The 26,840-nt window shown below is 39.8% G+C and overlaps 2 protein-coding genes and 1 non-coding gene across 4 annotated transcripts in view; 2 read left to right on the forward strand and 1 right to left on the reverse strand.

Moving 5' to 3' along the window:
• ARHGAP19 (Rho GTPase activating protein 19) overlaps positions 1–26,840 on the reverse strand; it is a 60,713-nt gene that overhangs the window by 4,694 nt on the left and 29,179 nt on the right. For both annotated transcript variants that reach the window (XM_053584671.1, XM_053584672.1), the window contains exons 3-11: positions 25,883–25,963; positions 24,956–25,165; positions 21,555–21,781; positions 18,046–18,132; positions 14,055–14,120; positions 11,626–11,817; positions 6,645–6,743; positions 1,774–1,884; positions 1,195–1,261 (exon numbers count right to left, since the gene is read on the reverse strand). In XM_053584671.1, the coding sequence (XP_053440646.1) occupies positions 1,195–1,261; positions 1,774–1,884; positions 6,645–6,743; positions 11,626–11,817; positions 14,055–14,120; positions 18,046–18,132; positions 21,555–21,781; positions 24,956–25,165; positions 25,883–25,963 (1,140 nt within the window). The remainder of the gene's footprint in view (positions 1–1,194; positions 1,262–1,773; positions 1,885–6,644; positions 6,744–11,625; positions 11,818–14,054; positions 14,121–18,045; positions 18,133–21,554; positions 21,782–24,955; positions 25,166–25,882; positions 25,964–26,840) is intronic.
• Positions 3,935–4,057, forward strand: LOC128582914 (small nucleolar RNA SNORA26). The gene has a single exon (XR_008379328.1). It is a non-coding gene; the product is annotated as a small nucleolar RNA SNORA26 (small nucleolar RNA).
• LOC128581612 (60S acidic ribosomal protein P1-like) lies at positions 14,223–14,730 on the forward strand. Its single transcript, XM_053584673.1, has one exon. The coding sequence runs from the start codon at positions 14,348–14,350 to the stop codon at positions 14,690–14,692; it is 345 nt and encodes a 114-aa protein (XP_053440648.1). The 5' UTR covers positions 14,223–14,347; the 3' UTR covers positions 14,693–14,730.

Genomic DNA, 26,840 nt, shown 5'->3' on the forward strand with positions numbered 1-26,840 from the left:
TAAATCACCTTAACAACAATAATGGCTTACACTTAGAAAATGCATTATTTTGTGCAGGATGCTACTCTAAGTTCTTTATGTACATGTATCTTATTTATCCTCATACCGGTGTATGAGGTACTACTACTTCCATTTTATAGAGAATCTGCAGGCCATACAAATTAATTTGCCCCAGGATATATAGCTATTAAGCAGCAAAAAGAATGAACCCAAGCCTAAATAAACACAGCTCACAGTCTCACCAGAACAACTCCTATCATCAGTGAGCGTTTACTAAATGCCTACTAGACACAGAGCACCGTGGAAGGAAGAGAAGAGCAGGGGCAGTAGCCACAACTATATTAAGTCTGACCCTTGTCTTCCAGAAGAGAAACTAGCTACAGGAAGAAGATGATACTTGTAAAGTAAACAAAATAAATCATATTAAATGTCAACATCTCAGCAGAGTCAATAAGAGTTCAAGGGAAAATGGAATTATATCTGGCTGAGTTAGCCAGATAAAGTTCCAAAGAGGAGGTAAGATTTAGACTGGACTTTGAAGAATGGGTAAGATTTGTCCTGCTGAAAATAATGCCCATTAGTAAGTAAGCGCTAAATTAGTTGTTCTCATCTAGGTGATTCTTTTTCCTTCCCTGCCCTACGGACATCTGGCAACACTGGGAGCATTTTTGGTTATGAAAACTGGGGTAAGGATGCTACCAGCATCTACTAGGTAGAGGCCAGGGATGCTACTAAACATCATACAACACAGGCCAAGCGTGGTGGCTCACACCTGCAATCTTTGCACTCTGGGAGGCTGAGGTAAGAGGATTCCTTGAGCTCAGGAGTTCAAGACCAGCCTGAGCAAGAGTGAGACATCATCTCTACTAAAAATAGAAAAACTAGCTGGGTGTCACAGTGGGGGCCTGTAGTCGCAGCTACTCAGGAGGCTGAGGCAGTAGGATCCCTTTGAGCATAGGCGTTTGAGATTGCTGTGAGCAATGCTGACAGCAGCGCACTCTAGCTTAGGGCAACAGAGTGAGACTCAGTCTCAAATAAATAAATAAATAACCATCAGGTGGACAAATTCAAGGCAAGGACCTGGCCTTGTGATTTTTATATCACTTCTGACTATAATTTAAAAAATGCTACTGACTGACTTTAAGCAGAAAAGAACTGCATCCAGCAAGAACAGAGAAAAAGCACAGTTAGTACCTTTCTTCCCCTCAGACCACTTCAGTCTTGTTGGTGTCGTCATGACAGCTGGAGAGCCAGAAAATAACTGTAATAAGAAAATGTTATAGTGGCTTAAATGTTCTCATGTCATTCCTATTGACAGATTTTACTAACAAAGAGGAATTATTTGTTCAGTTTTCAATGTAAAGACTGAAATATTTATATTTCATTATTCTTAACTAATTACCTGGGATACCTTGAAGGGCTACCCCACAGGTAATACAGCATCAAGAAGGCCTGTCCCAAATAACACCTGCCCTGTGGCGCTTCTCCCTAAGAATTAACCACTCTCTCCAGCACATGCTTTTTATGGAGCTATATTGTACTGAATTGGTCACTTGTTTGTGACTACTCGGACCCTTCTTGAAATCAAAGTATGCTTGTGAAATGAATCAATGAAAACCTACAGAAAGAAGGTAGCATAGATAGAACAATTAATAGAGAAAAAGGTATCTGAATGGCCAAAGAAATACAGTAAAACAGATGACAGAATATCAATTTTCCTCCTTCCTACATTTGTACACAAACAGAGACAAAATCCAAAGAATGGTATCTTACTAAGTTCATATTTTCTTTGCTGGTTCTCTTCAATTCACCGATGGCCACAGATTCTGGGGTAGGGTACTTGCTTTTCTTTTCTGACATCACCTGATTTCCCAGGACCTTCCGCTAATTTAGGAACAGAAAATATATGATTTATAAACATCTGTTTCAGCTATATTAAAGCTATATGGCCTTCAAAATTATAATTTCTTTAGAACAAAAAACCCTCAACATTCTGATGATAAACTCTACATGGACCCCTCCAGGCCATCTTATTCAAGGGAGGCCAAAGTTATTACCAAAAACACCTGAAATTATTGACTTTTTTTTTTTTTTTTTGAGACAGAGTCTCACTATTTGCCCTTGGTAGAGTGTTGTAGTGTCACAGCTCATAGCAACCTCAAACTCTTGGGCTTAAATGATTCTCTTGCCTCAGCCTCCCAAGGAGCTGGGACTACGGGTGCCCGCCACAATGACCAGCTCTTTTTGGTTGCAGTTGTCACTGTTGTTTAGCAGGCCTGGACTAGTCTCAAAATTGCCAGCTTCAGTGTATGTGGCCAGCGCCCCACTCACTGAGCTACAGAAACCTATTGACTTTCTTTAAGTGATTATTTTCCTAATTTGAAAGGGCTGATATATTAGAAGCAACTTTATAGTTGCTTTAAACTAATATAGGTTGATTGAGTTGTGCCTCTAAGACCAGAAAATAAATGCCAGTTACTTACCTGTGTAATTTTTTCCCCATAGGTGTGTTGTCTCTGACAGCTGTTTAAAAAGTCCTTCCTCCCTCTTCCTCCCTCCCCACTATGGAATACTTAGGCTGAGTCTACTCTAAGACTTTGCTTGTCTGTCATTTCCTCACACAGGACTGGGTAATTTGGAGAAATTCTATAAGAGTTCTTAATATAGCCACAAGAAGGTACAGGCCTTATTTAGAGGGTCATCTGACTCTACTGACATTCAAAGCAAGACTAAAAGCCAAAATAAATAAAATAAAAACATTAAATTATATTAAATTTTAAAAAAGACTAAAAGCCCTTTCATCTCTGAACAGCTTAGAAGTTAATGTAACCTACTGTAACAGCTAACAATGATAATCTTCCCTTTTTCTCCTAAGAGAATAAATGTGAATTCCAAAAAAAGAACATTATTAAACCAGGATATTAAACTCTACATTATAAATAACAGCACCAATACTCAGAATATTCTCATTAATAAATTACTTTCATGAGAAGAGAAAATAATCTAGCCAAAAAAGGGATTAAGACAGAATAGATTGTCAATTATACCTTAATAAAGCTTGAGGGGAAAAAATTTTTGTAATTTCTTTTAATTTTTTAAAAAGCAAGATAGAAATCAAATAGCTAAACCACAGAAATATTAGAAAAATAAGATTAGCACATGCTCCTTTCCGAAGTTGGATACAGTACTCCCCTCAAAGTAAACTGAAAGGGGGAGCCACAAGACTGGTTGTAAAGCTTCTAACCAATTTTGTAAAAGACATTTCATTACTCCATGCAGAACTACTGAGCAAAAACCTACATCTATTATTAGCTAAAAAATCTTTGTTTATAATGAAAATTTTTACCCTTCTGTTTTATAAATTTTGCTAACATTTGTGTTTAAAATTGTTATTCTAAAATGCTTTATCCTGATAAAATTACAAGCTCTTTTATAAACTCTAAAGTCCTAAATTCTCTTTGTAAAAAATTAGGCAGCTGCCAAGAAAATACTATATATTTACATTTCAAGCAGCAATTAGCAATACACCTAAAGCCAACTACCAGAGTTCACTAAGACAGAAAACTACACCCATTTAACTTCAGTTTAAAGAAAACATAAAGCGAGATGGCTTTATATAAGCCTGTAATCCTAGCACTCTGGTAGGCCAAGGCAGGTGGATTGCTTGTGGTCAGGAGTTTGAGACCACCCTGAACAAGAGTAAAAACCCCATCTCTACTAAAAATAGAAAAAAGTTAGCTGAACATGGTGGGGCACGCCTGTAGTCCTAGCTACTTAGAAGGCTGAGGCAAAAGAATTGCTGGAGCCCAAGGTTGCTGTGATTATGATAATGCCATGGCATTCTACCCAGGGTGACAGAGTGAGACTCTTGTCTCAAAAACATAAAAATAAATCAAAAAAACATTTTTTAAACATTTATTTGAAGCCCTTTCTTGTGCCCTTTTAAGGTTGATGCAGTACTTTAAGAGGCTAACACAGAAGGGTAAAGTAGATCTCCATAAAACCCAGAGAAGAGATTTGTAAAACTCCACTTTGGATCCTGTCTGGAGTCACAGTATAAAAAAAAAAAAAAAAACATTTATTTGATAACACATAGAGCAGCGGTTCTCAACCTGTGGGTTGCGACCCCTTTTTAACAATGAAAATACATTGCGGCATTAGGAAGGTTGAGAACCACTGACATAGAGAAACACAAAGTAGTTGACTTTAACTTTTCTGTTCAACGATTATCTCTATGACAGGGAGTTCAGATGGAATGACAGACTTTCTAATTGAGAAGAAAAACAAGAGGGTAAACAATGTTCATTCCACTAACCATACCTAAGCAGGTAAATGTACTTCTAGCAAAGGGATTTTTTTTCTTAAGTATAATAAAAAATATATAAAATTTACCAGTTTAACAATTTTAAATGGTACAGTTCAATGGCATTAAATACATTCACAATATTGTGCAACCACCACCATCATCCATCTCCAGAATTTTTTCAGCCTTCAAAACAGAAGCTCTATACCTATTCCATTCCTCCCATATCTGTAGCCTCTGACAACCGTCCTTCTACTTTCTATCTCTATAAATTTGACTACTCTAGGCACATCATGTAAGTGGAATCACACAATATTTGTCCTTCTATGACTGGCTTATTCCACTTAGCCTAATGTCCTTAAGGTTCATCAACGTTGTAGCATATGTCAGAATTTTCTTCCTTTTTGAGGATGAATAGTATTCCATTGTCTATACAGAGCACGTTTTGTTTATCCATGCTCTGTCATGGACAGTTAGGTTGCTTCCACCTTAAGGCTATTGCTGATAATAGCACTATGAATACACATGTATCAAAAACTCCTTGAGACCCTACTTTCAATTATTTTAGGTATTTGTCCGCATGGAATTGCCGGATCATAAAGTAACTCTATTTTTTTGTTTTCTGAGGAACTCTCATATTATTTTCTACAGCAGCTACACCATGTTACATTCCTGCCAACAGTCCACAAGGGTTCTAATTTCCCCACATCGTCATCAGCAATTTTGCAGGGGTGGCGGTGGGGGAGAAGAATGGCCTTTCTAGTGGATGTGAAAAGGTATCTCACTGTGGTTTTGATTTACATGTCTCTAATGATTAGTGATGAGGAGCATCTTTTCATGTGTTTCTTGATCATTTGTACATTTTCTTTGGAGAAATATCTGTTAAGTCCTTTGTCCATTTTTTAATAAGGCTGCTTTTATTATGTTGAGTTATAGGAGTTCTTTATATATTCTGGATATTAATCCTTAACCAGATATATTATTTGCAAATATTGTCTCCCATTCCATGGGTTGCCTTCTCACTCTATTAAATTCAAAAGGAAATTTTGATGTCAAGTGACCTAATGTCCCAGAGCCTACTGGTCCCAGAAAAACAGGATTGATAGTAAATTCTACACACCACCAAATTGTAACTAGGACCAAAATTAGAGTTAGAGGAATTTGTAAATACTAATAGTCGCACCTTAAAGAAAAAAAATTACAATAAATTTATTTTTTAGTGCAAAAATTTTTAATTTTAAGTGAAGCGCTCCTTAAAGTTGCTGGATTTATATATCTTTTTTTTTATTTTGGATTTATATATCTTAATAATAAAACAATTGTAAAAAGAAAAACAGTTGTAACACAGAATAGGGCTAATCTCTAAATTAAGCAGAACCTTGCCTCAGTTTACATATGGAAATTTAAACCCCATAATCAAGTTATCTACTGCCACCTGATGGCAATACTCCTTAACTACAAATTCAAATCACCTGTGAAGATTACAAATTGAATTTGCAAACAGTGATAGCGGCAACAGCACAGAAGTATATTTCATAGTTGTTTTAAAAATAAGATTTTTAGTGAACTTGATACAAGGGAAGAGAATCTTATAACTGTTGAAAATATTGAGCTTACAACTCTCTGAGGTACCAAAACTCACTAGCCTATTACAAAATCCACTTTTTCTAAAAATATCCCTGGGTGTCTCTCAACATCCTCACTTCTCCATAGGCTTAGCAAATTGAGTAAAGAAGTGTATAATGTGAAGTAGGTTAGGAAATGAAAGAGACTTTTTCCACTGCTCAGGAATAAGGACTCTGTCCTAAGCCCAAGAAGAGACCTTTATTTCTTTTACCCCTCATTTCTCCATTGAGCCCCTTCTCTGATTTGAAACGTATCAAAATGCTTTGAAAAACAGGTTTTCCAGGCCAGGCACAGTGGCTTACACTTGTAATCCTAGCACTCTGTGAGGCCGAGGCAGGTGGATTGCCTGAGCTCAAGAGTTCGAGACCAGCATGAGCAAGAGTGAGACCGTCTCTAAAAAATAGCCAGGTTTTGTGGCAGGGGCCTGTAGTCCCAGCTAGTTGGGAGGCTGAAGCAAGAGGATCGCTTGTGCCCAAAAGTTTGAGGTTGCTGTAAGTTATGACACCATAGCACTCTACTGAGGGCAACAAAGTAAGACCCTATCTTGAAAAAAAAGAGAGAACAAAAAGTACATTTTCTAAATTCTATCTATACTGTCTTAACAAGTCAACTTTTATAGAATCCCAAAGAATAGGAGAAAATTATTTATCCATAAGAAAAATCAGACTGTTAAACTTTCTCACAACCAATACTGAAAACAGCACAGCATACCTACCTTAATAAGCCCACTGAAAGAGCGTGAACGGGCTCTCTTCTGTACACGGGGAGTAGAAGGTTCTCGCACTGGTGTCTGGGTCAAAGACTGCTTATTAAACTAAAATAAATAAATAAACAAAGAGAACATTTTAATAACAGTCTCCCATCAAGAGATGGCATTCTGGGACAATCAATAGCAATACCCAGAAGAGTCTAGGAGTAAATGGGTCTGTGCACATGTGGATTACGAGGTCAACAAGAAAATCGCAAAAGTAGAAATGATGGTGCCAAAAAAAAAGGTCAGATTTTATTAATTTGCTCTGAGGGATCCAGCACTTCACATTCCTTGAATATAAAAATATTATTCCTATTTTACAGACAGGGAAACAGAGACTTGGAGAGTTCATGGAATTTGCCTAAGACTTCAAGCTGATAATCAAGATTTTTTTGCAGAAAGCACGTTGAACATAGAAAATTACTGGTACAGGGCGGCACCTGTGGCTCAGTCGGTAAGGTGCCGCCCCATATACCAAGGGTGGCGGGTTCAAACCCGGCCCCGGCCGAACTGCAACAAAAAAATAGCCGGGTGTTGTGGAGGGTGCCTGTAGTCCCAGCTACTTGGGAGGCTGAGGCAAGAGAATCGCTTAAGCCCAGGAGTTGGAGGTTGCTGTGAGCTATGTGAGGCCATAGCACTCTACAGAGGGCCATAAAGTGAAACTCTGTCTCTACAAAAAAAAAGAAAATTACTGGTACAACCCAAAACAGACTTTAATTTGAATTTGACACAAATTAATCTTTTAAAGTTATTAAAGCTCTTTAAATGAATCTCTATCATGATTACCTGCCAGCATTATTTATCAATGCTATCAACATCAGCTCTCCGTTTGGAGAAATCTAAAACAGAAAAAGGGGCCAGGCACAGTGGCTCACGCTTGTAATCCTAGTACTCTGGGAGGCCAAAGCGAATAGACTGCCTGAGCTCACAGTTCAAGACCACCCTGAGCAAATGCAAGACCCTGTCTATAAAAATAGCTGAGTGTTGTGAAGGGCGCTTGGGAGCCTAAGACAAGAAAATCGCTTGAGCCCAAGAGTTTGAGGTTGCCGTGAGCTATGATGCTACAGTACTCTACCAAGGGTGACAAAGTGAGACTCTGTCTTAAAAATAAATAAATAAGAAAAAAGGAAGACAAGGCATTGTGTAGTCTTATTCAATGCTTTGTTTAGACACTAATTTCCCACTTAAAAAAAAATATCCTAGGGACTCAGCACCCATAGCACAGTGGTTACATTGCCGGCCACATGTACCAAGGCTGGCAGGTTTGAACCCAGCCCAGGCCAGCTAAACAACAATGACAACTGCAATAAAAAAATAGCCGGGGGCAGTGCCTGTGGCTTAAGGTGTAGGGCGCCGGCCTCATATACCCAGGGTGACAGGTTCAAGCCCGGCCCCAGCCAAAACTGAAAAAAAACAAAAAATAGCCGGGTGTTGTGGCAGGTGCCTATAGTCCCAGCTACTTGGGAGGCTAAGGCAAGAGTTTGAGGTTGCTGTGAGCTGCAATACCACAGCACTCCACCGAAGGCAACATAGTAAAAAAAAAGCAAAAACAAAACAAAACGAAAATATCCAAGGAGTGTCATCCAAAATAATAATATAGTACTTAATTCTTCTACTCTTCTGCCTTTCGCCAACTATACTTTTAATTTTTAATTTTTTTTTTCCGAGACAGTCTCAAGTCTCACTATGTTGCCCTCAGTAGAGTGCCATAGCATCACAGCTCACAGCAACCTCAAACTCTTAGACTTAAGCAATTTTCTTGCCTCAGACTCCAGAGTAGCTGGGACTATAGGCATCTGCTACAACACCAGCTATTTTTTTGTTATAGTTGTCACGTTGTTTAGCAGGCCCAGACTGGGTTTGAACCCGCTAGCCCTGTATATGTGGCCTGCACCCTAACCACTGAGCTATGGGCACCAAGGCCCAGCTATACTTTTAAATTTTCTGAATTGTAAATTTGTATGGTTTTAACAATTCGGGTTCTAAAGGTTAAAAATGACTTCTTACATACAAATACCAAGAGGTTCTCAAAGTTAATTATCTTAGCAGACAGAAAATTCAGTCATTTCTAAAGAACTCAACTAGTATCAGCCCTGAACACACAGCGACAAGTAAAAATCCCATTGTTCCTGATAACATTGGCAAGACTGCAATAAAGTACCTTTTCCCATACCCACCTGGGGGGGACTGTTAATTGGCAAAAAGTTCTGGGAAGCTATTTAGCAAAGGGTATTCATACTTTTAAAAATGCATATTTGGGGGGCTGAGGCAAGAGAATCGCTCAAGCCCAAGAGTTTGAGGTTGCTGTGAGCTGTGACACTACTGCACTCTATCTAGGGAGACATAGAAACTCTGTCTCAAAAAAATAAATAAAATAAAATAAAAATGCATATTAATAAGTACACACCAAAAACAAACAAAATGAATAAAATACACACCAGCTAAAAAGTGTTATTACTCCCTACCCCCAAATACAGAATGGGAAGTAGATCAATTAGCAGTCGGTATAGAAGACTGAGGAACATGCATAATATCACAGGGATGCCATTGATTAAATCCAGACTGTGGGAACAATTGGATTTCTTCCACAAAAAACATTCAAATAGAGTCATGCATTGCATAACATTTTGGTCAATGATGAACCATATATATGACAGTGGTCCCACAGGATTACAATGGAGCTGAAAAACAGTAGTATTTAAAATGTATGCAAGGAGTCTGCAAGTATGCATGAGAAAATGTTAATGCTATAATGTTTAGTGAAAAAGTGAGAAATGAAAAAACATTTATGGTATGATCATAACCATATAAAAATATAGCCACAGGAAAAAGACTGAAGGAAATGCCTAAAATGTAAACACTAACAGGATGAATGATTTATTTTCTTATGATTTCCTATTCTTCTAAAAAATATAAAATGTTTTTCCTTTGTATTACCAAGAACCCTCAGTGTTCTTGTTAGATAAGTCATTTTTTTTTTTTTTGAGACAGAGTCTCACTCTGTCGCCCTCAGAAGAGTGCCATAGCGTCACAGCTCACAGCAATCTCCAGCTTGTGGGCTTAGGCAATTCTCTTGTCTCAGCCTCCTGGCAAGTAGCTGGGACTAAAGGCACCCACCACAATACCCGGCTATTTTTTTGTTGCAGTTTGTCCAGGGCTGGGTTCGAAACTGCCACCCTCGGTATATGGGGCCGGCGCCCTACTCACTGAGCCACAGGCACCGCCCAAGAAAAGTCATTATACTTGTCCTACATAACACTGCTGTTTGGGTTTCCATCAAGAATTAAATCACTAGACTGCTTTCAATCTACATTACTCAGCCAACATCCTGTAAAATTCCAGTCATAGCACAATTTGCTAGATCTCAAAGTAACTTCAAAGAGAGTGACAAAAAAACTTCTCTTGGCCAGGCAAGGTGGCTCATGCCTGTAATCTTAGCACTCTGGGAGACGGAGGCAGGGGGACTGCCTGAGCTCACAGGTTCAAGACCAGCCTGGGCCAGAGGGAGACCTCATCTCTTAAAAAAAAAAAAAAAAAAAAGCAGCCAGGCATTGTGGTGGGTGCCTGTAGTCCCAGCTATTCAGGTGGCTGAGGCAAGGGAATCACTTGAGCCCAAGAGTTTGAGGTTGCTATGGGCTATGACGCCACGGTACTCTACCAAGGGGGACAAAGTGAGACTCTGTCTCAATTAAAAAAAAAAAAAAAGAGAGAGAGAGAGAAAACTTCTCTTGTTTATACCTGGCCCTATGCTTGAGATTAGGTATAAAATAAATAAAAACACAGCCTCTTCTCCAGAAAAGGTCCCAGATGAATAAGAATAGGCTTATTCTGCCTATTCAGCTAAAATTCAAGAGGGTTAATAAAATAAATTTCCTAAGAAACTACCTGAGTCATTAGTACTTATCCAAACCACATGTTGAGAGTCCCAAAATGGCAAATGAAAGACCTAATTTTGTTCTCATAGCTCCAAAACAAACAAGCTTACTATTAGATTCCTACTTTCTTTTTTTTTCCTGAGACAGTGTCACTGTCACCCTTCATAGAGTGCCGTAGTGTCACAGCTCACAGCAACCGCAAACTCCTAGGCTTAAGAGATTCTCTTGCCTCAGCCTCCCAAGTAGCTGGGACTATAGGTACCCATCACAATGCCTGGCTATTTTTTGTTGCAGTTGTCATTGTTATTTTAGCTGCCCTGGACCAGGTTCGAACCCACCAGCTTCGGTGCATGTGGCTGGCGCTATAACCACTGTGCTATGGACGCCAAGCCTAGATTCCTACTTTCTAGTGGGTATCAGACTCAGATTTTGATTTATTGTGTTTTCTAACTGCAAACAAGTCAATAAGAGCTACCACTTATGCTCTGCTATTCCAGCCACTCCATAAAGATTATCTCTAATCTTTATAACCACAAAACATGGACATTACTATTACAATTTTACAAACAAGAAAATTGAAATTCAGAAAGTTATCAGCCAGGAAAATCTGAAGGGTATAAAACTTTGGAACAATATACTATAACTGCTGGTCCTCTATCAGCAAACTTGGTACCTAACCAAAATTAGAGATATCATAAACATACTTGGGTCCTATTTAACTGTAGAAATCCAAGAGCCTCCACTGCTTTCTTTAGTGGTGTAGTAGCACAGACATCACCACTGAGGTTCAGAGCTTGCTTCCTTGTTCCAAAGCTTGGCCTAATGACAGCCAAAAATTAAATGAGGTTCTTTTTTTTTTTGAGACAGAATCTCATTTGGTCACCCTCAGTAGAGTACGGGGGCATCTTAGCTCACAGCAACCTCAGATTCTTGGGCTCAAGCGATCCTCTTGCCTCATCCTCAGCTGGGACTACAGGCACCTGCCACAACGCCTGGCTATTAAATGAGGTTCTTAACAATACTTCCAACTGATTCTACAGCCACGGTCACACTTCCCCGCCTTCAGGCACCTGTCTGATAAGTTGTTTCTTCTTTGCTGACTCTGGCATATTGTGAACGTGCTGGAACAGCTCTCTCAATGCCTCTTCTGTACGCTGCTGGGTCTCCTCCTGATGACAGCAGGAATCTACACGGCTCGGTGTCTGAGATTTTGCCAGCTGGAAGGACTTAGTATGACAAGAAGCTGTCAGATCAAGGTCATCCTAAAGAAAATTTTTTTAAAACGTAAATTTATATATATTGCAGGCTTGTTTTCAGGTTTCCACAAAAAATTGAAATAAAAAAGGGGGAAATGGGGATTTAGAGTATTCTATACCCAGGAACAAAAATAATATCAAATAAATAAGAATATATTACTATAGGTTATACTAATAGCCCACTCCTATAGAACCTACATGCATTTATATACTGTTGTCAAGTGTTACATTTGTTAAACAGTTCTGTTTTCAAAGCATCTTTTAATCTTATGTAATTATCATGGCTATTCTATCAGGTAAGCAGAGAAAATATAATCATTCCCATTTCATGGAAGAAAAAAACTGAAGCTGAACTGTAAATTTAAAGTCATCTAGACACTAAAGTGATGATCCATCCTGGAGCCCAAGGGCATTGTGTCTCCTTCCCAAACAGCAAGGCTTTATGTGACAACTACATGGCAGTGGCAGAGGAACAAAAACAACTCTCTAAGAAAAACCACACTCCAGTTAAACTAGTCAAAATCAAGTACTGTTTTCCTGGTCACACTGAAAATTTGCTGAATGAGAAAGAAACAAATAGAAGCAGAAAAAAATAGCATGACAGCTTAAGTTTCCAACCAAGACAGACTAAACAGAAGTTAAAAAGTTTAAGCACCCAAAAAGTACTTGTAACTTCTTACTTTTAAAGCTCAATAATCATATATAATCTTCTGTTAATAAGCATCACACATTTCTTGATCTAAGCTCATGTGATCTCAAGTCTTTTAGCCATTTGGTAGGTATTTTACTCTACCACTGAACCTAAAATAAGAATGAATTACATAAAACTGCACTTTTGTTACTGTAAAACATTTAATAAATTTGCTATTTACAGCCAGGAGCCGTGGCTCATGCCTGTAATCCTAGCACTCTGGGAGGCTGAGGCGGGTGGATTGCCTGAGCTCACAGGTTTGAGACCAGTCTGAGCAAGAGCGAGACCCTGTCTCTAAAAATAGCCGGGTATTGTAGTGGGTGCCTATAGTCCCAGCTACTCAGGAATCTGAGGCAAAGAGGATCTGTAGCTGTGAGCTATGACTCCACAGCGCTCTACTGGAGGAGACAAAGTGAAACTCTGTCTCAAAAAAAAAAAAAAAGAAAAATTTGCTATTTACAGATTACATGTATATATGGTGTAAGAATGTAGAAAGACTTTATATGAAAACTTTAAAGAGTCTATGCCACCAGTTCTCAACCTGTGGGTCATGACCCCTTTGGAGGTCAAATGACCCTTTCACAAGGGTCATCTAAGACCATCCTACCTATCAGATATTTACATTACGATTCATAACAGTAGCAAAATTACAGTTATAAAGCAGCAACAAAAATAATTTTATGGTTGGGGGTCACCACAACATGAGAAACTGTATTAAAGAGTCGCAGCATTAAGAAGGTTGAGAACCACTGGTCTATGCCATCATTCTTTTTTTATTTTTATTTTTTGTAGAGACAGAGTCTCACTTTATGGCCCTCGGTAGAGTGCCGTGGCCTCACACAGCTCACAGCAACCTCCAACTCCTGGGCTTAAGCGATTCTCTTGCCTCAGCCTCCCGAGTAGCTGGGCCTACAGGCACCCGCCACAGCGCCCGGCTATTTTTTTTGGTTGCAGTTCAGCCGGGGCCGGGTTTGAACCCGCCATCCTCAGTATATGGAGCCGGCGCCTTACCGACTGAGCCACAGGCGCCGCCCTATGCCATCATTCTTAGGTACAGGATACCATCCACCAGTAGAGACCCTCTAAAAGCAGACAGAAATACTGAATGTGAGGGTATTTTTATTTTAACACAAAACTTTCTTCTTGGCTGGGCGTGGGGGCGTATGCCTGTAATCCTACCACTGTGGGAGGCAGAGGAGAATGGATTGCCTGAGCTCATGGGTTTGAGACCAGCCTGAGCCAGAGTGAGACCTTGTCTCTAAAATAGCAGGGCATTGTGGCAGGCACCTGTAGTCCCAGCTACTTGGGAGGCTGAGGCAAGAGAATTGCTTGAGCCCAAGAGTTCTACTGAGGGTAACAAGGTGAGATGCTGTCTCAAAAAAAAAACTTTCTTCTCAGTCTTTTTCTTTATGATAAAATAAGTAATTTTGAGCTATAACACTAAAACTTCCTTATTTTCCATGGCTTTACTTTGAGTCCATACTTTGTTGTAAAACTCCACTCATCTTAACTATTTTCCTTATTTGGGTTAAGAGCAGTTTCCTAGTCTTACCTTTGATACTTGTGTTCTGGATCCCAAATAGTGCAATCTGGCACATTCCCGAATATAAGCAGGAGCCTGCACAAGACATAAAAGAAAACCAAGACGCAGAGGTTAGCAGGGTCTAAAATTCTTTCAGACCACAAGGACAGTGGTTCTTAAAATTATTTGACTGGCTCTTTCCTCAGCTGCTTTCAAGGTGCTCGGTTCTTCCGAGGAAGCTAAGGCCGCGTTGGGGTGAGGCCCTCACTTCATCCAGCGACTAGCACCGTGCCGTCAGCGCTTTCTCAGTACTCGCTCGCGCCATGGCCTCTGTCTCAGAGCTCGCCTGCATTTACTCAGCCCTCATTTTGCATGACGATGAGGTGACCGTCAGGGAGGATAAGATAAATGCCCTCATTAAAGCAGCTGGTGTAAATGTTGAACCTTTTTGGCCTGGCTTGTTTGCAAAGGCCCTGGCCAATGTCAACATTGGGAGCCTCATCTGCAATGTAGGGGCTGGTGGACCTGCTCCAGCAGCTGGTGCTGCACCAGCAGGAGGTCCTGCCCCCTCCACTGCTGCTGCCCCAGCTGAGGAGAAGAAAGTGGAAGCAAAGAAAGAAGAATCCAAGGAATCTGATGATGACATGGGCTTTGGTCTTTTTGACTAAATCTTTTTTGTAAGGTGTTCAATAAAAAGTTGAATTCTGTCATGCTTAAAAAAAAAAAAAATTATTTGACTGGCAGATTTCTTTGGAAAAGCCAAAGATCCTCCAATTGCACTCATTTATCTTCCTTTCTCTTGCCACCAAATAGATATCTCAAAAAATCTGAGGGAGGGCGGCGCCTGTGGCTCAGTGAGTAGGGCGCCGGCCCCATATGCCGAGGGTGGCGGGTTCAAACCCAGCCCCGGCCAAACTGCAACCAAAAAAAAAAATAGCCGGGCGTTGTGGCGGGCGCCTGTAGTCCCAGCTGCTCGGGAGGCTGAGGCAAGAGAATCGCGTAAGCCCAAGAGTTAGAGGTTGCTGTGAGCCGTGTGACGCCACGGCACTCTACCCGAGGGCGGTACAGTGAGACTCTGTCTCTACAAAAAAAAAAAAAAAAATCTGAGGGAAAGGCCGGGTGTGATAGCTCATGTCTATAATCCTAGCACTCTGGGAGACTGAGGTGGGTAGACTGCTTGAGCTCAGGAGCTCAAGAGCAGCCTGAGCAAGAGCGAGTCCCCATCTCTACTAAAAATAGAAAGTGTAAGAAAAAGAGATAAAAAAATAAAAGAAGCCAGGCATTGTGGCAGGTGCCTATAGTCCTAGCTACTTGGGAGGCTGAGGCATGAGGATTTCTTGAACCCAAGCATTTGAGGTTGCTGTGAGCTATGACACCACAACACTCCACCCAGGGTGACAGAGTGAAACTCTGTCTCAAAAAAAAGATCTGAAAGGAAGGCAGCTACAAGATACCAATGTAGCTGTTGCTATTTTAAAAATCAAACATGTCATAATTGTCAAGTCATTGGAAGAAGTCCAAGTGCCCATCGACCCATGAATGGATTAATAAATTGTGGTATATGTACACCATGGAATACTATACAGCAGTAAAAAAATGGAGACTTTACCTCTTTTATGTTTACATGGATGGAGCTGGAAAATATTCTTCTTAGTAAAGTATCTCAGGAATGGAAAAAAAGTATCCAATGTACTCAGTACTACTGTGAAACCAATTTATAATCACTTACACTTGCATATGAAAAATGAAACACAACTTTAGCCTAGGATGAAAGAGGGAAGGGGAGGGGAGGGGATGGGAAGGATTGTAGGGGATAGTAGGGGGACCACACCTATGGAGCACATTGCAAGTACAAGTTGGATCTATCATGTGTAGAACACAAATGTCCTAATGCTATAATTGGGTAAATGATGGGAAACCTATGCTGATTAGTATGATGTAAGCACTCCAATTTGTACAAATAATCAACACATTGAAAACAGCACAAATGTATTTATGATCTATGTACAGAAGACTTAATAAAAAAATTTTTAAATAAAATTAAAAAAATAATAATAAATAAATAAAAATAAAAATCAAACATGACAGCTCAATGCCTGTGGCTCAAGCAGCTAAGGCGCCAGCCACATACACCTGAGCTGGTGGGTTCAAATCCAGCCCAGGACCACCAAACAACAATGATGGCTGCAACCAAAAAAAATAGCCAGGCGTTGTGGCAGGCACCTATAGTCCCAGCTACTTGGGAGGTGGAGGCAGGAGAATCGCTTGAGCCCAGGAGTTAGAGGTTGCTGTGAGATGTGATACCACAGGACTCTACTCAGAGAGACAGCTTGAGGCTCTGTCTCAAAAAAAAAAAAAAAATCAAACATGACGTGTGGTGGGTGTGGTGACATAGGCCAGGTGTGGTGGTGGCTCTCACTTAATTGACAGAATTAGAAAATAACTATTTTATAATGCCCAATGTAATCATAGATTCTAGCAGGATTATTAATAGATACAATCCTAGCACTGTAGCGACCCAGGAAGGAGGACTGCTTAAGACCAGGAGCTCAAGGTTGCAGTGAGCTATGGCCACTGCACTCTAGCCTTAGCAACAAAGTGAGAGCCTATCTCTAAAGATGATAAATAAATAAAAACAAAAGGAAAACAAGGCAAATTCTAAACTTAACAAAAACAGAAAAAAATAAATATATCTATGTATCAAATTGATAACAGGAGCACAGAGAGAGGCATTATTTCACATATCTTTTGAAAACCATATTCTAAGTATACATCCTTAGTGGATATATTCAAGAGAAAAGGAACCATAAGGAAATCTTATTAGGTTTATTTCGGTTTCTATCAGTAATAACAGTTGTTATTATTTTAATAAACTAATTTAGGCATATTGAAGAGTAAAAGAAATAATACATATAAATGCCATTAAAATCTGAAATTTGAAGTATAAGAAAAAGAGATAAAAAATAAAAGAAGCCAAGAGAAAGCTCTATAATACTGAATCTGGGCTCGTCACCCGAAGCACAGTGGTTACAGCGCCAGCTATGTACACCAAGGCTGGCAGGTTTGAACCTGGCCTGGGTCAGCTAAACAACAATGACAACTGCAACAAAAAATTGCCAGGAATTGTGGCCGGGGCCTATAGTCCCAGCTACTTGGGAGGCTGAGGCAAGAAAATCACATAAGCCCATGAGTTTGAGGTTGCTGTGAGCTGTGAAGCCACGGCACTCTACCAAGGGTGACATAGTAAGACTCTGCCTCAAAAAAAAAAAAAAGAGTCCACAAGCCAAGAAATGTTGACTCCTTCCAGAAGCTGGGAAAGGCAAGTAAACAGATTGTCTTTGAAGAACATCAGAAAGGAACACAGCCCTGCCAATACCTGACTTTAGCTCAATGAGACTCATGTCAGGCCTCCGACCTACAGAACTGTAAGATAATAATTGTGTGTTAAATCACTTTAAAAATTGTCCCTCCCTCAGCTGGGCGCCGTTGTGGGCACCTGTAGTCCCAGCTACTTGGGAGGCTGAGGCAAGAGAATTGCTTAAGCCCAAGAGTTTGAGGTTGCTTTGAGGTTGCTGTGAGATATGAAACCACACCATTCTAACGAGGGTGACAAAGTGAGACTGTCTCAGTAAATAAAAATAAAATAAATAAAGTTGGCAGAAATACTGCCTGTTTGAACTGAATAAGACAAAGAGTACAAAATGAAAAGATGCCATTAGACTCTCAAAATTCTACTGGCAGGGAGCAAGCAGGATAAAACCACTCAGTTGACAACAGGTGTGGCCTTTCATAAAAAAGGAAGAACGACTCAGAGGGTGAAGCCAATTACCCAGTGGACCTATTATTCCTGTTCCGATTCCTCTCAACCTTGGTTGCTTCCCTGGGTTTTGCCACTGTCCAGTCTGGTTTACAGTCCCCATCAGGACCTTTCTTACACAGTCATCTTTACAGCCCTGCTAAGGATCCCACCATGCTCCATTTTCTTTGTCCTGTTACCAACCAAATGCCATCCCCTACCTACCTTAAAAAGTTTCTGGGAGTGTTTAATCATAAAAGCCATCCCATTGTTTAATTTTGTAATATTCTCCTGAAGGTCATTTGCAGTGACCTATTCAGAGGAAAAGAAACCAGACAAAAGGCATTAAGAGCTGGGAAGCAGTACTTACAATAAGCTCATTGTTTCAAATTTATGAGTTTCTATCCCTAACAAAGGTGTCTCTAAAACAGTGTTTCATTCTGGAAAGTTTTTTTGGCTCAACAGGACATGACATGATCTAGAAAAAGCATGTATGCCTGAAATGACCAGGAAATCCTTGAGACCCAGTCTTCATTTCCTAATTCTGCTTGAGAATTAGATACATAAACAAAGTTGCTAAAGAAAATCTAGTCTAAGATTCAAAATGGGCAGAAAGAACAATCTGTACCGCCGTCAAGGACACCATATCTTCAGAGGAAGTGGAGTTTCTCCAAAAACAAAAGAGAACTGCCACTACTAACTGATATGTACCAAAGGTGACATCTGTTTCTTAAACACAAATTATCATTGATTCCCTTCTTTCATTTCTCTTTTTTAAGTACTTCAGCATCTCTACCATCCCAAAGCTCTTATCCTGCATGAAGTATAAGTACTTTGTTACACTTTATCTGCTTTTACCAAGACCCGTTAGATACTTCTTTTTATAACCATAGTTTACTCACTCCTTTTCCATTGTCTTAGCTGATTCTAAAATTCCTTCATTCTGAGGCTTAATCTTACTATGGAAAAGTGTTACTCTGCTCCCTTACACAACCTCAGAAAATCTTCCTGGCTCAGAATTTTCAATTAGTTTCGCACTGGTTACTTTGTTAGGTAAAATGTTATGCACAAGCTCCCTTTTTTATATTTCTCATTTCTTATAATCTCAAGAATCTTTAATAAGTCACTATAACCTGTCAATTTCTATTATCTTTCCAACGACCTTAAGGGGTTACTGGTAAGTAACTACTATAGTAAGTTCTCAAAACATCACTGATAAGTTCTTGGAAACTATTTAACTTGAGCTTAATGACATAAAGCAGCTCCTTGAGTAACATTGTTTTGTTCAATGTCATTTTGCTATAACATTGATGAAGAAAAAAATGTTTCATAATTGGTTGTTTTCGCTTAAAGTTGCAGTTTCCATCCGGGTGTGGTGGCTCACACCTGTAATCCTAGCACTCTGGGAAACCAGCCTAAGCAAGAGTGAGACTCTGTTGCTACTAAAAATAGAAAAATAAGCCAAGCATTGTGGTGGGCACCTATAGTCCCATCTATTTGGGAGGCTGAGGCAGGAGGACTGCTTGAACTCAGGAGTTTGAGGTTGCTGTGAGCTAGGCTAATGCCATTGCATTCTAGCCTTGGCAACAGAGTAAGACGCTGTCCCCCAAAATAAAAAATTTTTTAAAAGTTGCAGTTTCTGGGCAGCACCTGTGGCTCAGTGAGTAGGGCACTGGCCCCAAATACTGGGTGGCAGGTTTGAACCCGGCCCCAGGCCAAACTGCAACAACAACAACAAAAATAGCCTGGCATTATGGCGGGCGCCTATGGTCCCAGCTTCTCAGGAGGCTGAGGCAAGAGCATCGCCTAAGCCCAAGAGCTGGAGGTTGCTGTGAGCCGTGACACTACAGCACTCTACAGAAGGTGACAAAGTGAGAATCTGTCTCTAAAAAAAAAAAAAGTTTCCAAGAACCTGTCAATGACATCACATGAGGACTTTCTATATTAAGCCCCATTTGGAAAGAAGGAGCCTAAACATAAGAAGGTAAAAGACATTGGTAACATAGCTGGTTCACAGCTTCTAACTCAAGTACCCTGGCTCTCGATTCTATCATATAACAATAAAATCTACATTATGAAGGGTGGAAATATGAGTTATGTGCCTCCAGATCAAAAATTTGTTTAAAAGACTTGAGGCCAGGCACAGTGTATAATCCTAGCACTTTGGGGAGGCACCTGTAGCTCAAGCGGCTAAGGCACCAGCTACATACACCAGAGCTGGCAGGTTGAAATCTAGCCTGGGCTTGCCAAACAATGACAAATACAACCAAAAAAATAGCCGGGCACTGTAGCAGGCACCTGTAGTCCCAGCTACTCAAGAGGCTAAGGCAAAAGAATCGCTTAAGCCCAAGAGTTGAAGGTTGCTGTGAGCTGTGCTGCCAGAGCACTCACCAGGGCGATAGCTTGAGGCTCTGTCTAAAAAAAAAAAATCCTACCACTTTAGGAGGCCAAGGTGGGTGGATTGCCTGAGCTCAAGAGTTCAGCCACATACACCAAGGCTGGCAGGTTCAAATCCAGCCTGGGCCGGATAAACAACAACAACTGCAACAAAAAATAGCCAGGCGTTGTGTCCGGTACCTGTAGTCCCAGCTACCTGGGAGGCTAAGGTAAGAGAATTGCTTAACCCCAAGAGCTTGAGGTTGCTGTGAGCTGTGATACCATAGCACTCCACTGAGGGTGACATAGTGAGACTCTGTCTCAAAAAAAAAAAAAAAAAAAAATAGGCAGGCAGGCAGAGCCTGTAGCTCAGTGGTTAGGGCACCGGCCACATATACTGAGGCTGGCAGGTTCAAACCCAGCCTGGGCCAGCTAAAAAAAAATAATAATAATAACAACTGCAACAAAAAAATAGCCAGGTGTTGTGGCAGGCGTCTGTAGTCCCAGCTACTTGGGAGGCTGAAGCAAGAGAATCATTTAAGCTCGTGAGTTTGAGGTTGCTGTGAACTGTGACACCACAGCACTCTACCCAGGGCAACAGCTTGAGAATGTCTCAAAAAAAAAAAAAAAGTAGCCAAGCATGGTGGTAGGCACCAACAGTACTAGCTACTTGGGAGGCTAAGGCAAGAAGACTGCTTGAATCCAAGAGTTTGAGATTGCTGTGAGCTATGACACCACAGTACTCTACAGAGGGCAACAAAGTGAGACTCTGTCTCAAAGAAAAAAATAAATTAAAAAAAATAATAAAGGACTTCAGATTTATTTCTCATGTAAGTCACTGAGGAGGAGGCCATAGTTTCCTAACAAGAAGCACATTCAGCTTTATCCAAGAAAGCTATTCTATAGGAAATAGAAAAATTAGGACAAGATTGCTATATATGCCATCTCATCTATAAGCTTGGTGACATCATCTCGTAATAATATACACCTCTATTCTAAATTTATACCAATCTTCAGCCATTAATTTGATTTCCCAAGATTTTTCTGTTAAGAAAGATTTCATACTGACTAGTCAAAATGGGTACCCTAGTTTATTTATTGACTATAATTTTTCACTAAGAGTTTCCACTAATAAAGTGCCATGAGGTTTATCAGAGATTGATTTATAAATGAGGTTAACCAGAATTGGCCCCCTCAGGTTTGATAACTTTTAAATGAAAAAAGTTAAGTTCCTAATCTCATAAAGCTGAAGACTAGACCTTGGACCCTTGATAACCTCACCAAGATATAGCCACAGGATGGGATGGGGCCCAGTTCAGGAAAACCAAGCAATCTTTACTTTTCCCCTCATCACTCACATTTTTTGGCCACAGGACATGAGGGGCAAACATAAGGGCAAGGTTATAAGCCGACATCTTATTCTTGTCTTGTTTCTTTGCTGTCTGGTACAGGAGATCAAGCAATAACTTCAGCAAGTTACGATTGGGAGGAGGTAGAAGGAGGAAGAGCAATTGGAGAGCCTCAATTTGCCGCTCCTTATCTGGTATATTGGTCTTGTTTCCTTTATCATCAAACCGCATCAAATCTTGAGAACAAAAGAGAATTTGCAGAGAAAGGAAATATCAGCAAGAAAAATCAAGGCTATTACTATTATCCTCCCCTCTGTTCTCATCAGAAAGGAGAAAAAAAACAATCAGGCATAAACAAAATTCAAAGATTATGGCAAAATATAATAATAAGATAATGCCCATAAAATTCAACAATAAAAAGATGAAAACCAATCTAAAAATGTGGAAAGGATTTGGATAGACATTCTTTCAAAGAAGTAGCCATTTGTATGCTATCATTATCTATCAAAGAAACATAAATGAAAACCACATGAGATCCTATTTTACAATCATGAAGATGGCTGTAACTTTAGAAAGCCTGACAATAACAAATGTTGGCTAGGATATAAAGAAAATTAACCCCTCCTGCATTGCACATAGGAATGTAAAATGGTATAACCACTTTGGAAAACATTTTAGCAGTTCCTCAAAAAGTTAAAGTTACCATTTGAGCCAGCAATTCTATTCCCAAGAGAAATAAAAAATGTCCACATATGCCTTTGATAATACCACCCCCTCCACTCTTCCCCAGTCAGATATCTTATGGATAAAATAAAAATGAGAGTGAATTATGTCCTTTTAACAGGATGCTTCTAGGCAGCTCCTTGTGGAGTTAGAATCCTTGTTTCTCCCCTCACAGGCTATACAGGTTTTTAAAAAGGTCCCCTGGATAATCAGAATTTCAAAGGACACTGATAACCATTTGGCTATAATTCATATAGATCTAAAAATGATTATAGTATGTTATATAAGCTGTTTAACCTTAGTTAATTCCATATCTAGGGAAGGCAAGCAATATTTCTAGGAAATGTTCTAGTTAATAAGAAACTGAAAACATTTCTCTAATAGATAGGGATGATGAATAGGGTGTATCAACAGGGCGTATCGAATGCTACAACTGTGCCACACCTCAGTATGTTCTCAAAGAGCAATGAATCACAGCGGGGTGGAGGGAAGGATTTCAAACATGAATGAACTCAACAAGAAAACAAATAAAACAAACATACACTTACAAAAAAAAATTATCAATTATTTTCCAGATCTTTTTCAGAGATCTTAACAACTTTATTTCTCCTCAAAATAACTGAAAGTATATATTCTAATATTTGAACCAGCCACCTCTGGTATGTGGGGTTGGTGCCCTACTCCTTGAGCCACAGGCACTGCCCATATATATTCTAATATTTACATTGTCTGCATTCCTACAAAAAGTGCTAAAAATCTAATCTTATTAGATTTTAAAGTAGTGAACTTATTCAAAAGAAAAAATATATATACTTATCTTCTTTAAAATTAGAAGAAAGAGGCTCAGCACCCTACTCACTGAGTTACAGGCGCTGGCCACATATACCGAGGCTGGTGGGTTAAAGCCCGGCCAGGGCCTTCTAAACAACAATGACAACTGCAACCAAAAAATAGCCAGGTGTTGTGGCAGGCACCTGTAGTCCCAGCTACTTGGGAGGCTAGGGCAGGAGAATCACTTAAGCCCAAGAGTTTGAGGTTGCTGTGAGCTGTGATGCCATAGCACTCTACCAAGGGCAACATAATGAGACTCTGTCTCAAAAAAAAAAATAAATAAAAAGTAAATAAATAAAATTAGAAGAAAGAGGAAAAAATACTCAAGGGCAAAAGAGTAAGCAAATGCAGAATGGATTTTGTTCTGTGTGCACTTAGTGCATATAGCAGCATAACAGCTGTGCAATTTAAGAATGAATTCCTACCACACAGGCATAAAGGAGAATGAGGAAACCATTTATGAGCTATAAATGGAACATTCCCCAAGATGCATTAATTGAAAAAAAAAAAAACACCACAGAACCGTGAGTATAATACCCTACAGATTACATAAAAAGAGAAACAAAGGAATATATGTAAGTATCTGCTTGTAAGTGTACAAATTATCTCTAGAAGGGTACATTAGAAATTTCTAGCACTGGCTCCCTCTGGGAAGAACAACTGCGTGCTGGGGAACAGGGGTAGGAGAAAGGCTTTTCACAATAAAGTCTTTGAATCTTTTGAAGTCTGAACCATGTGAATGTATTGCCTATTCAAAAGACAAATACTATTTTTTTAAATGTTCCAAGAGTACAGATGACCTTGATTGAGGCATAGACATATTTAGTAAAAGCCTCAAACCAAGGCAAATAAATATAACAACCCTGTAACTATCTGAGGTATCTCAATCAATCCAATGAAAAGCTTACATCTATTGAGCAACTAAAATGTTCAAACATTATGCTAGGATCCATCAGGGGTACAAAAATAGATAAAACCCAGAGCATATCTTATTATCAACTCCTTATCTTAATAAGAATCTTGAAGTGAGTGGTAGCTGCAGGCATGGTAGGTCACAGAGTGGGCAGGCACATACCTGGCTTGTTTCTGGGGCACTGAGAGAGATGGGGACTTGAGAGCCCAGACTTCTTGATCCTAAGGGAGAAGAGGCTAGAAACCTGCAGGGTATAGCTAGGAAAGGGGATCCCAAGCCACTAGTCCACCCAGGGATGACAGGTTTGGAATTCAAGATGTGATAAGGCTATTTATGGGATTGGAGCCTAGCTTTGCCCCAGGCAAATGGTCCCAACGTGGAACTTAGTATAGAGATGGAGAAGAGACTTGGGGAAGCTCTGGTCTGGATGTATCCTTTCCTCATCCCTAGAAGGGAAGTCAGAGGCAGTGTGCTATCTGCAAAAGGAACCCAGAGTGGGAGGGGACTTGAGACTCACGTGAGACAAACAGGAAAAAAAAGATACCAACAGAAAAATAACAACAATAAGAACACTCTCGTACTCAGTTTACTGTGGCCTGACATAATTATCTTGTGTCTTCCTCATCACAACGCTAAGAGATATTATTATTATTATTACCATCCCTATTTTACAAGAGATAAAATTGAGACCCAGTGAGGGAGAATTAAGACACAGATGAAAAAAACAGGAGAGACACAAAACAAAACAAAAAAAATTGTATTTATCAAGAAAGCCATCTGATTAAGTCAAACTTAACTGGCCAATACCTTTGAGTACCCAGAGAAGCCCAACATTATCATGAAATCTTGACACTATGAGAGTACTGCTGTAGATTACAAACAACAGAAAATTCCAACAACTAAACGGGAGTATTTATATCTCCATTTTATTTCCTGTACTCACCAGCAATTTTGAGGTGTGCATTGAAATGTTTATGTGTCAGCAGGGGCTCTGGTAACTCTCCTAGAAACATCTTCAGCAAAGTGGCCACATCATTTGAGTGAAACTCCCCTGATTCCAAGTCAATATCAGTTCCATTATTGAGAGCATCCCTTAAAATCTGCTGTCGGACACTATTCCCTGGTACTCTAAACAAACCCTCTACTCGCAAGTCTGCTTAGCATGAAAGAAAACAGAGGATAGGCAAAAAGGAAGCAAAAAGAGAAATTATTATTAAAATATGTAGTCCAAAAACTACTTTACATTTAAAAGACCTTTTACAAAGGTCACAATTCTTTAGGAACAATATATTTTTCCAGAAGAAATGTCTCTAAAATAAGAGTTAATGTGATTTCAGGCACAATAATTTATATGTATGTGTGTGTGTGTACATATGTGTGTATATATATATCTTTGAGAGTATAAAGCAAATCAATACATAATATGAAGCTTAAAAGGAAATATGTTTTAAAACATGCCACCTGGGCAGCGCCTGTGGCTCAGTGGATAAGGCGCGGGCCCCATATACCAAGGGTGGCGGGTTTGAACCCAGCCACGGCCAAACTGCAACAAAAAAATAGCCGGGCGTTGCGGCAGGCGCCTGTAGTCCCAGCTACTCGGGAGGCTGAGGCAACAGAATCTCCTAAGCCCAGGAGTCGGAGGTTGCTGTGAACTGTGACGCCCCTGCATTCTACCAAGGATGATAAAGTGGGACTCTGTCTCTAAAAATAAATAAATAAATAAAAATAAAACATGCCACCTGAAATTATCACTGATTAGTTCTTTTGCTGATGGTTAATTGGCACCTACTAACTCAAGACAGTTAGCTCTCAGTAGAAAACTGACAATTCTTCATTAAACAAAGAACAATAAAACTCTTAATAGTCTTACTTTTGTGCAGATACTCGATCAGTTGGTATATCTGAGCAATGCCTTCCTCTGTCAGTGGGGATCCAAATACCACTTCTTTTTCTGAAAAACCATATGGTAGGAAAAAGCTATATTTTGTACAAACAGTACAAAATCATCATACTTAAAACCACTTAAGCATCTGATTTTGCAATTCAGCAAATTATTTTACAAGGTCAGTAAACAAAAAATTTAGAATTGGAAATAGACCAAAAAAATGCTATCAGAACTATCAATCAACTCCCTCCAAGTTCGATATTAGACTATAGGTTCCTTGAAGGCAAAGACCATCTTCTTATTTATTTGTATTTAATTTAAAAACAAACAGAAGGGTGGCGCCTGTGGTTCAGTGAGTAGGGCACCGACCCCAAATACTGAGGGTGGTAGGTTCAAACCCGGCCCGGGCCAAACTGCAAAAAAAATACAGCTGGGCAATGTAGTGGGCGCCTATAGTCCCAGCTACTCAGGAGGCTGAGGCAAGAGAATTGCCTAAGCCCAGGAGTTGGAGGTTGCTGTGAGCTATGTGGACGCCATGGCACTCTACCAAGGGCAATAAAGTGAGACTCTATCTTTACAAAAAAAAACAAAACCAACAGAAAACAGAACTTAGAGCTATGATTAGCAAAGCATGATAGATTATCCACTAGATTTGGTACAGGATCTGATCTGTTATAATGTTAAATATTTTTTTCCTCATTGATGATTTCCTTATATTTAATAAAATAGTAACTTTTTAATACCTTATCAAAAGCAGTGCTACCATTTTTTCATATTATAGGAATATTTTTTGGGGGGGGTGATTCATAGGTATCTAACTTATCAAAGCATTCCACAGAATGAAAACATTTCAGACAAAAAAAATTTTTCAGAGGGCGGCGCCTGTGGCTCAGTGAGCAGGGCACCGGCCCCATATACCGAGGGTGGCGGGTTCAAACCCAGC

This window comes from Nycticebus coucang, chromosome 3, assembly GCF_027406575.1.
Source record: "Nycticebus coucang isolate mNycCou1 chromosome 3, mNycCou1.pri, whole genome shotgun sequence".
Classification (NCBI taxonomy): Eukaryota; Metazoa; Chordata; class Mammalia; order Primates; family Lorisidae; genus Nycticebus; species Nycticebus coucang.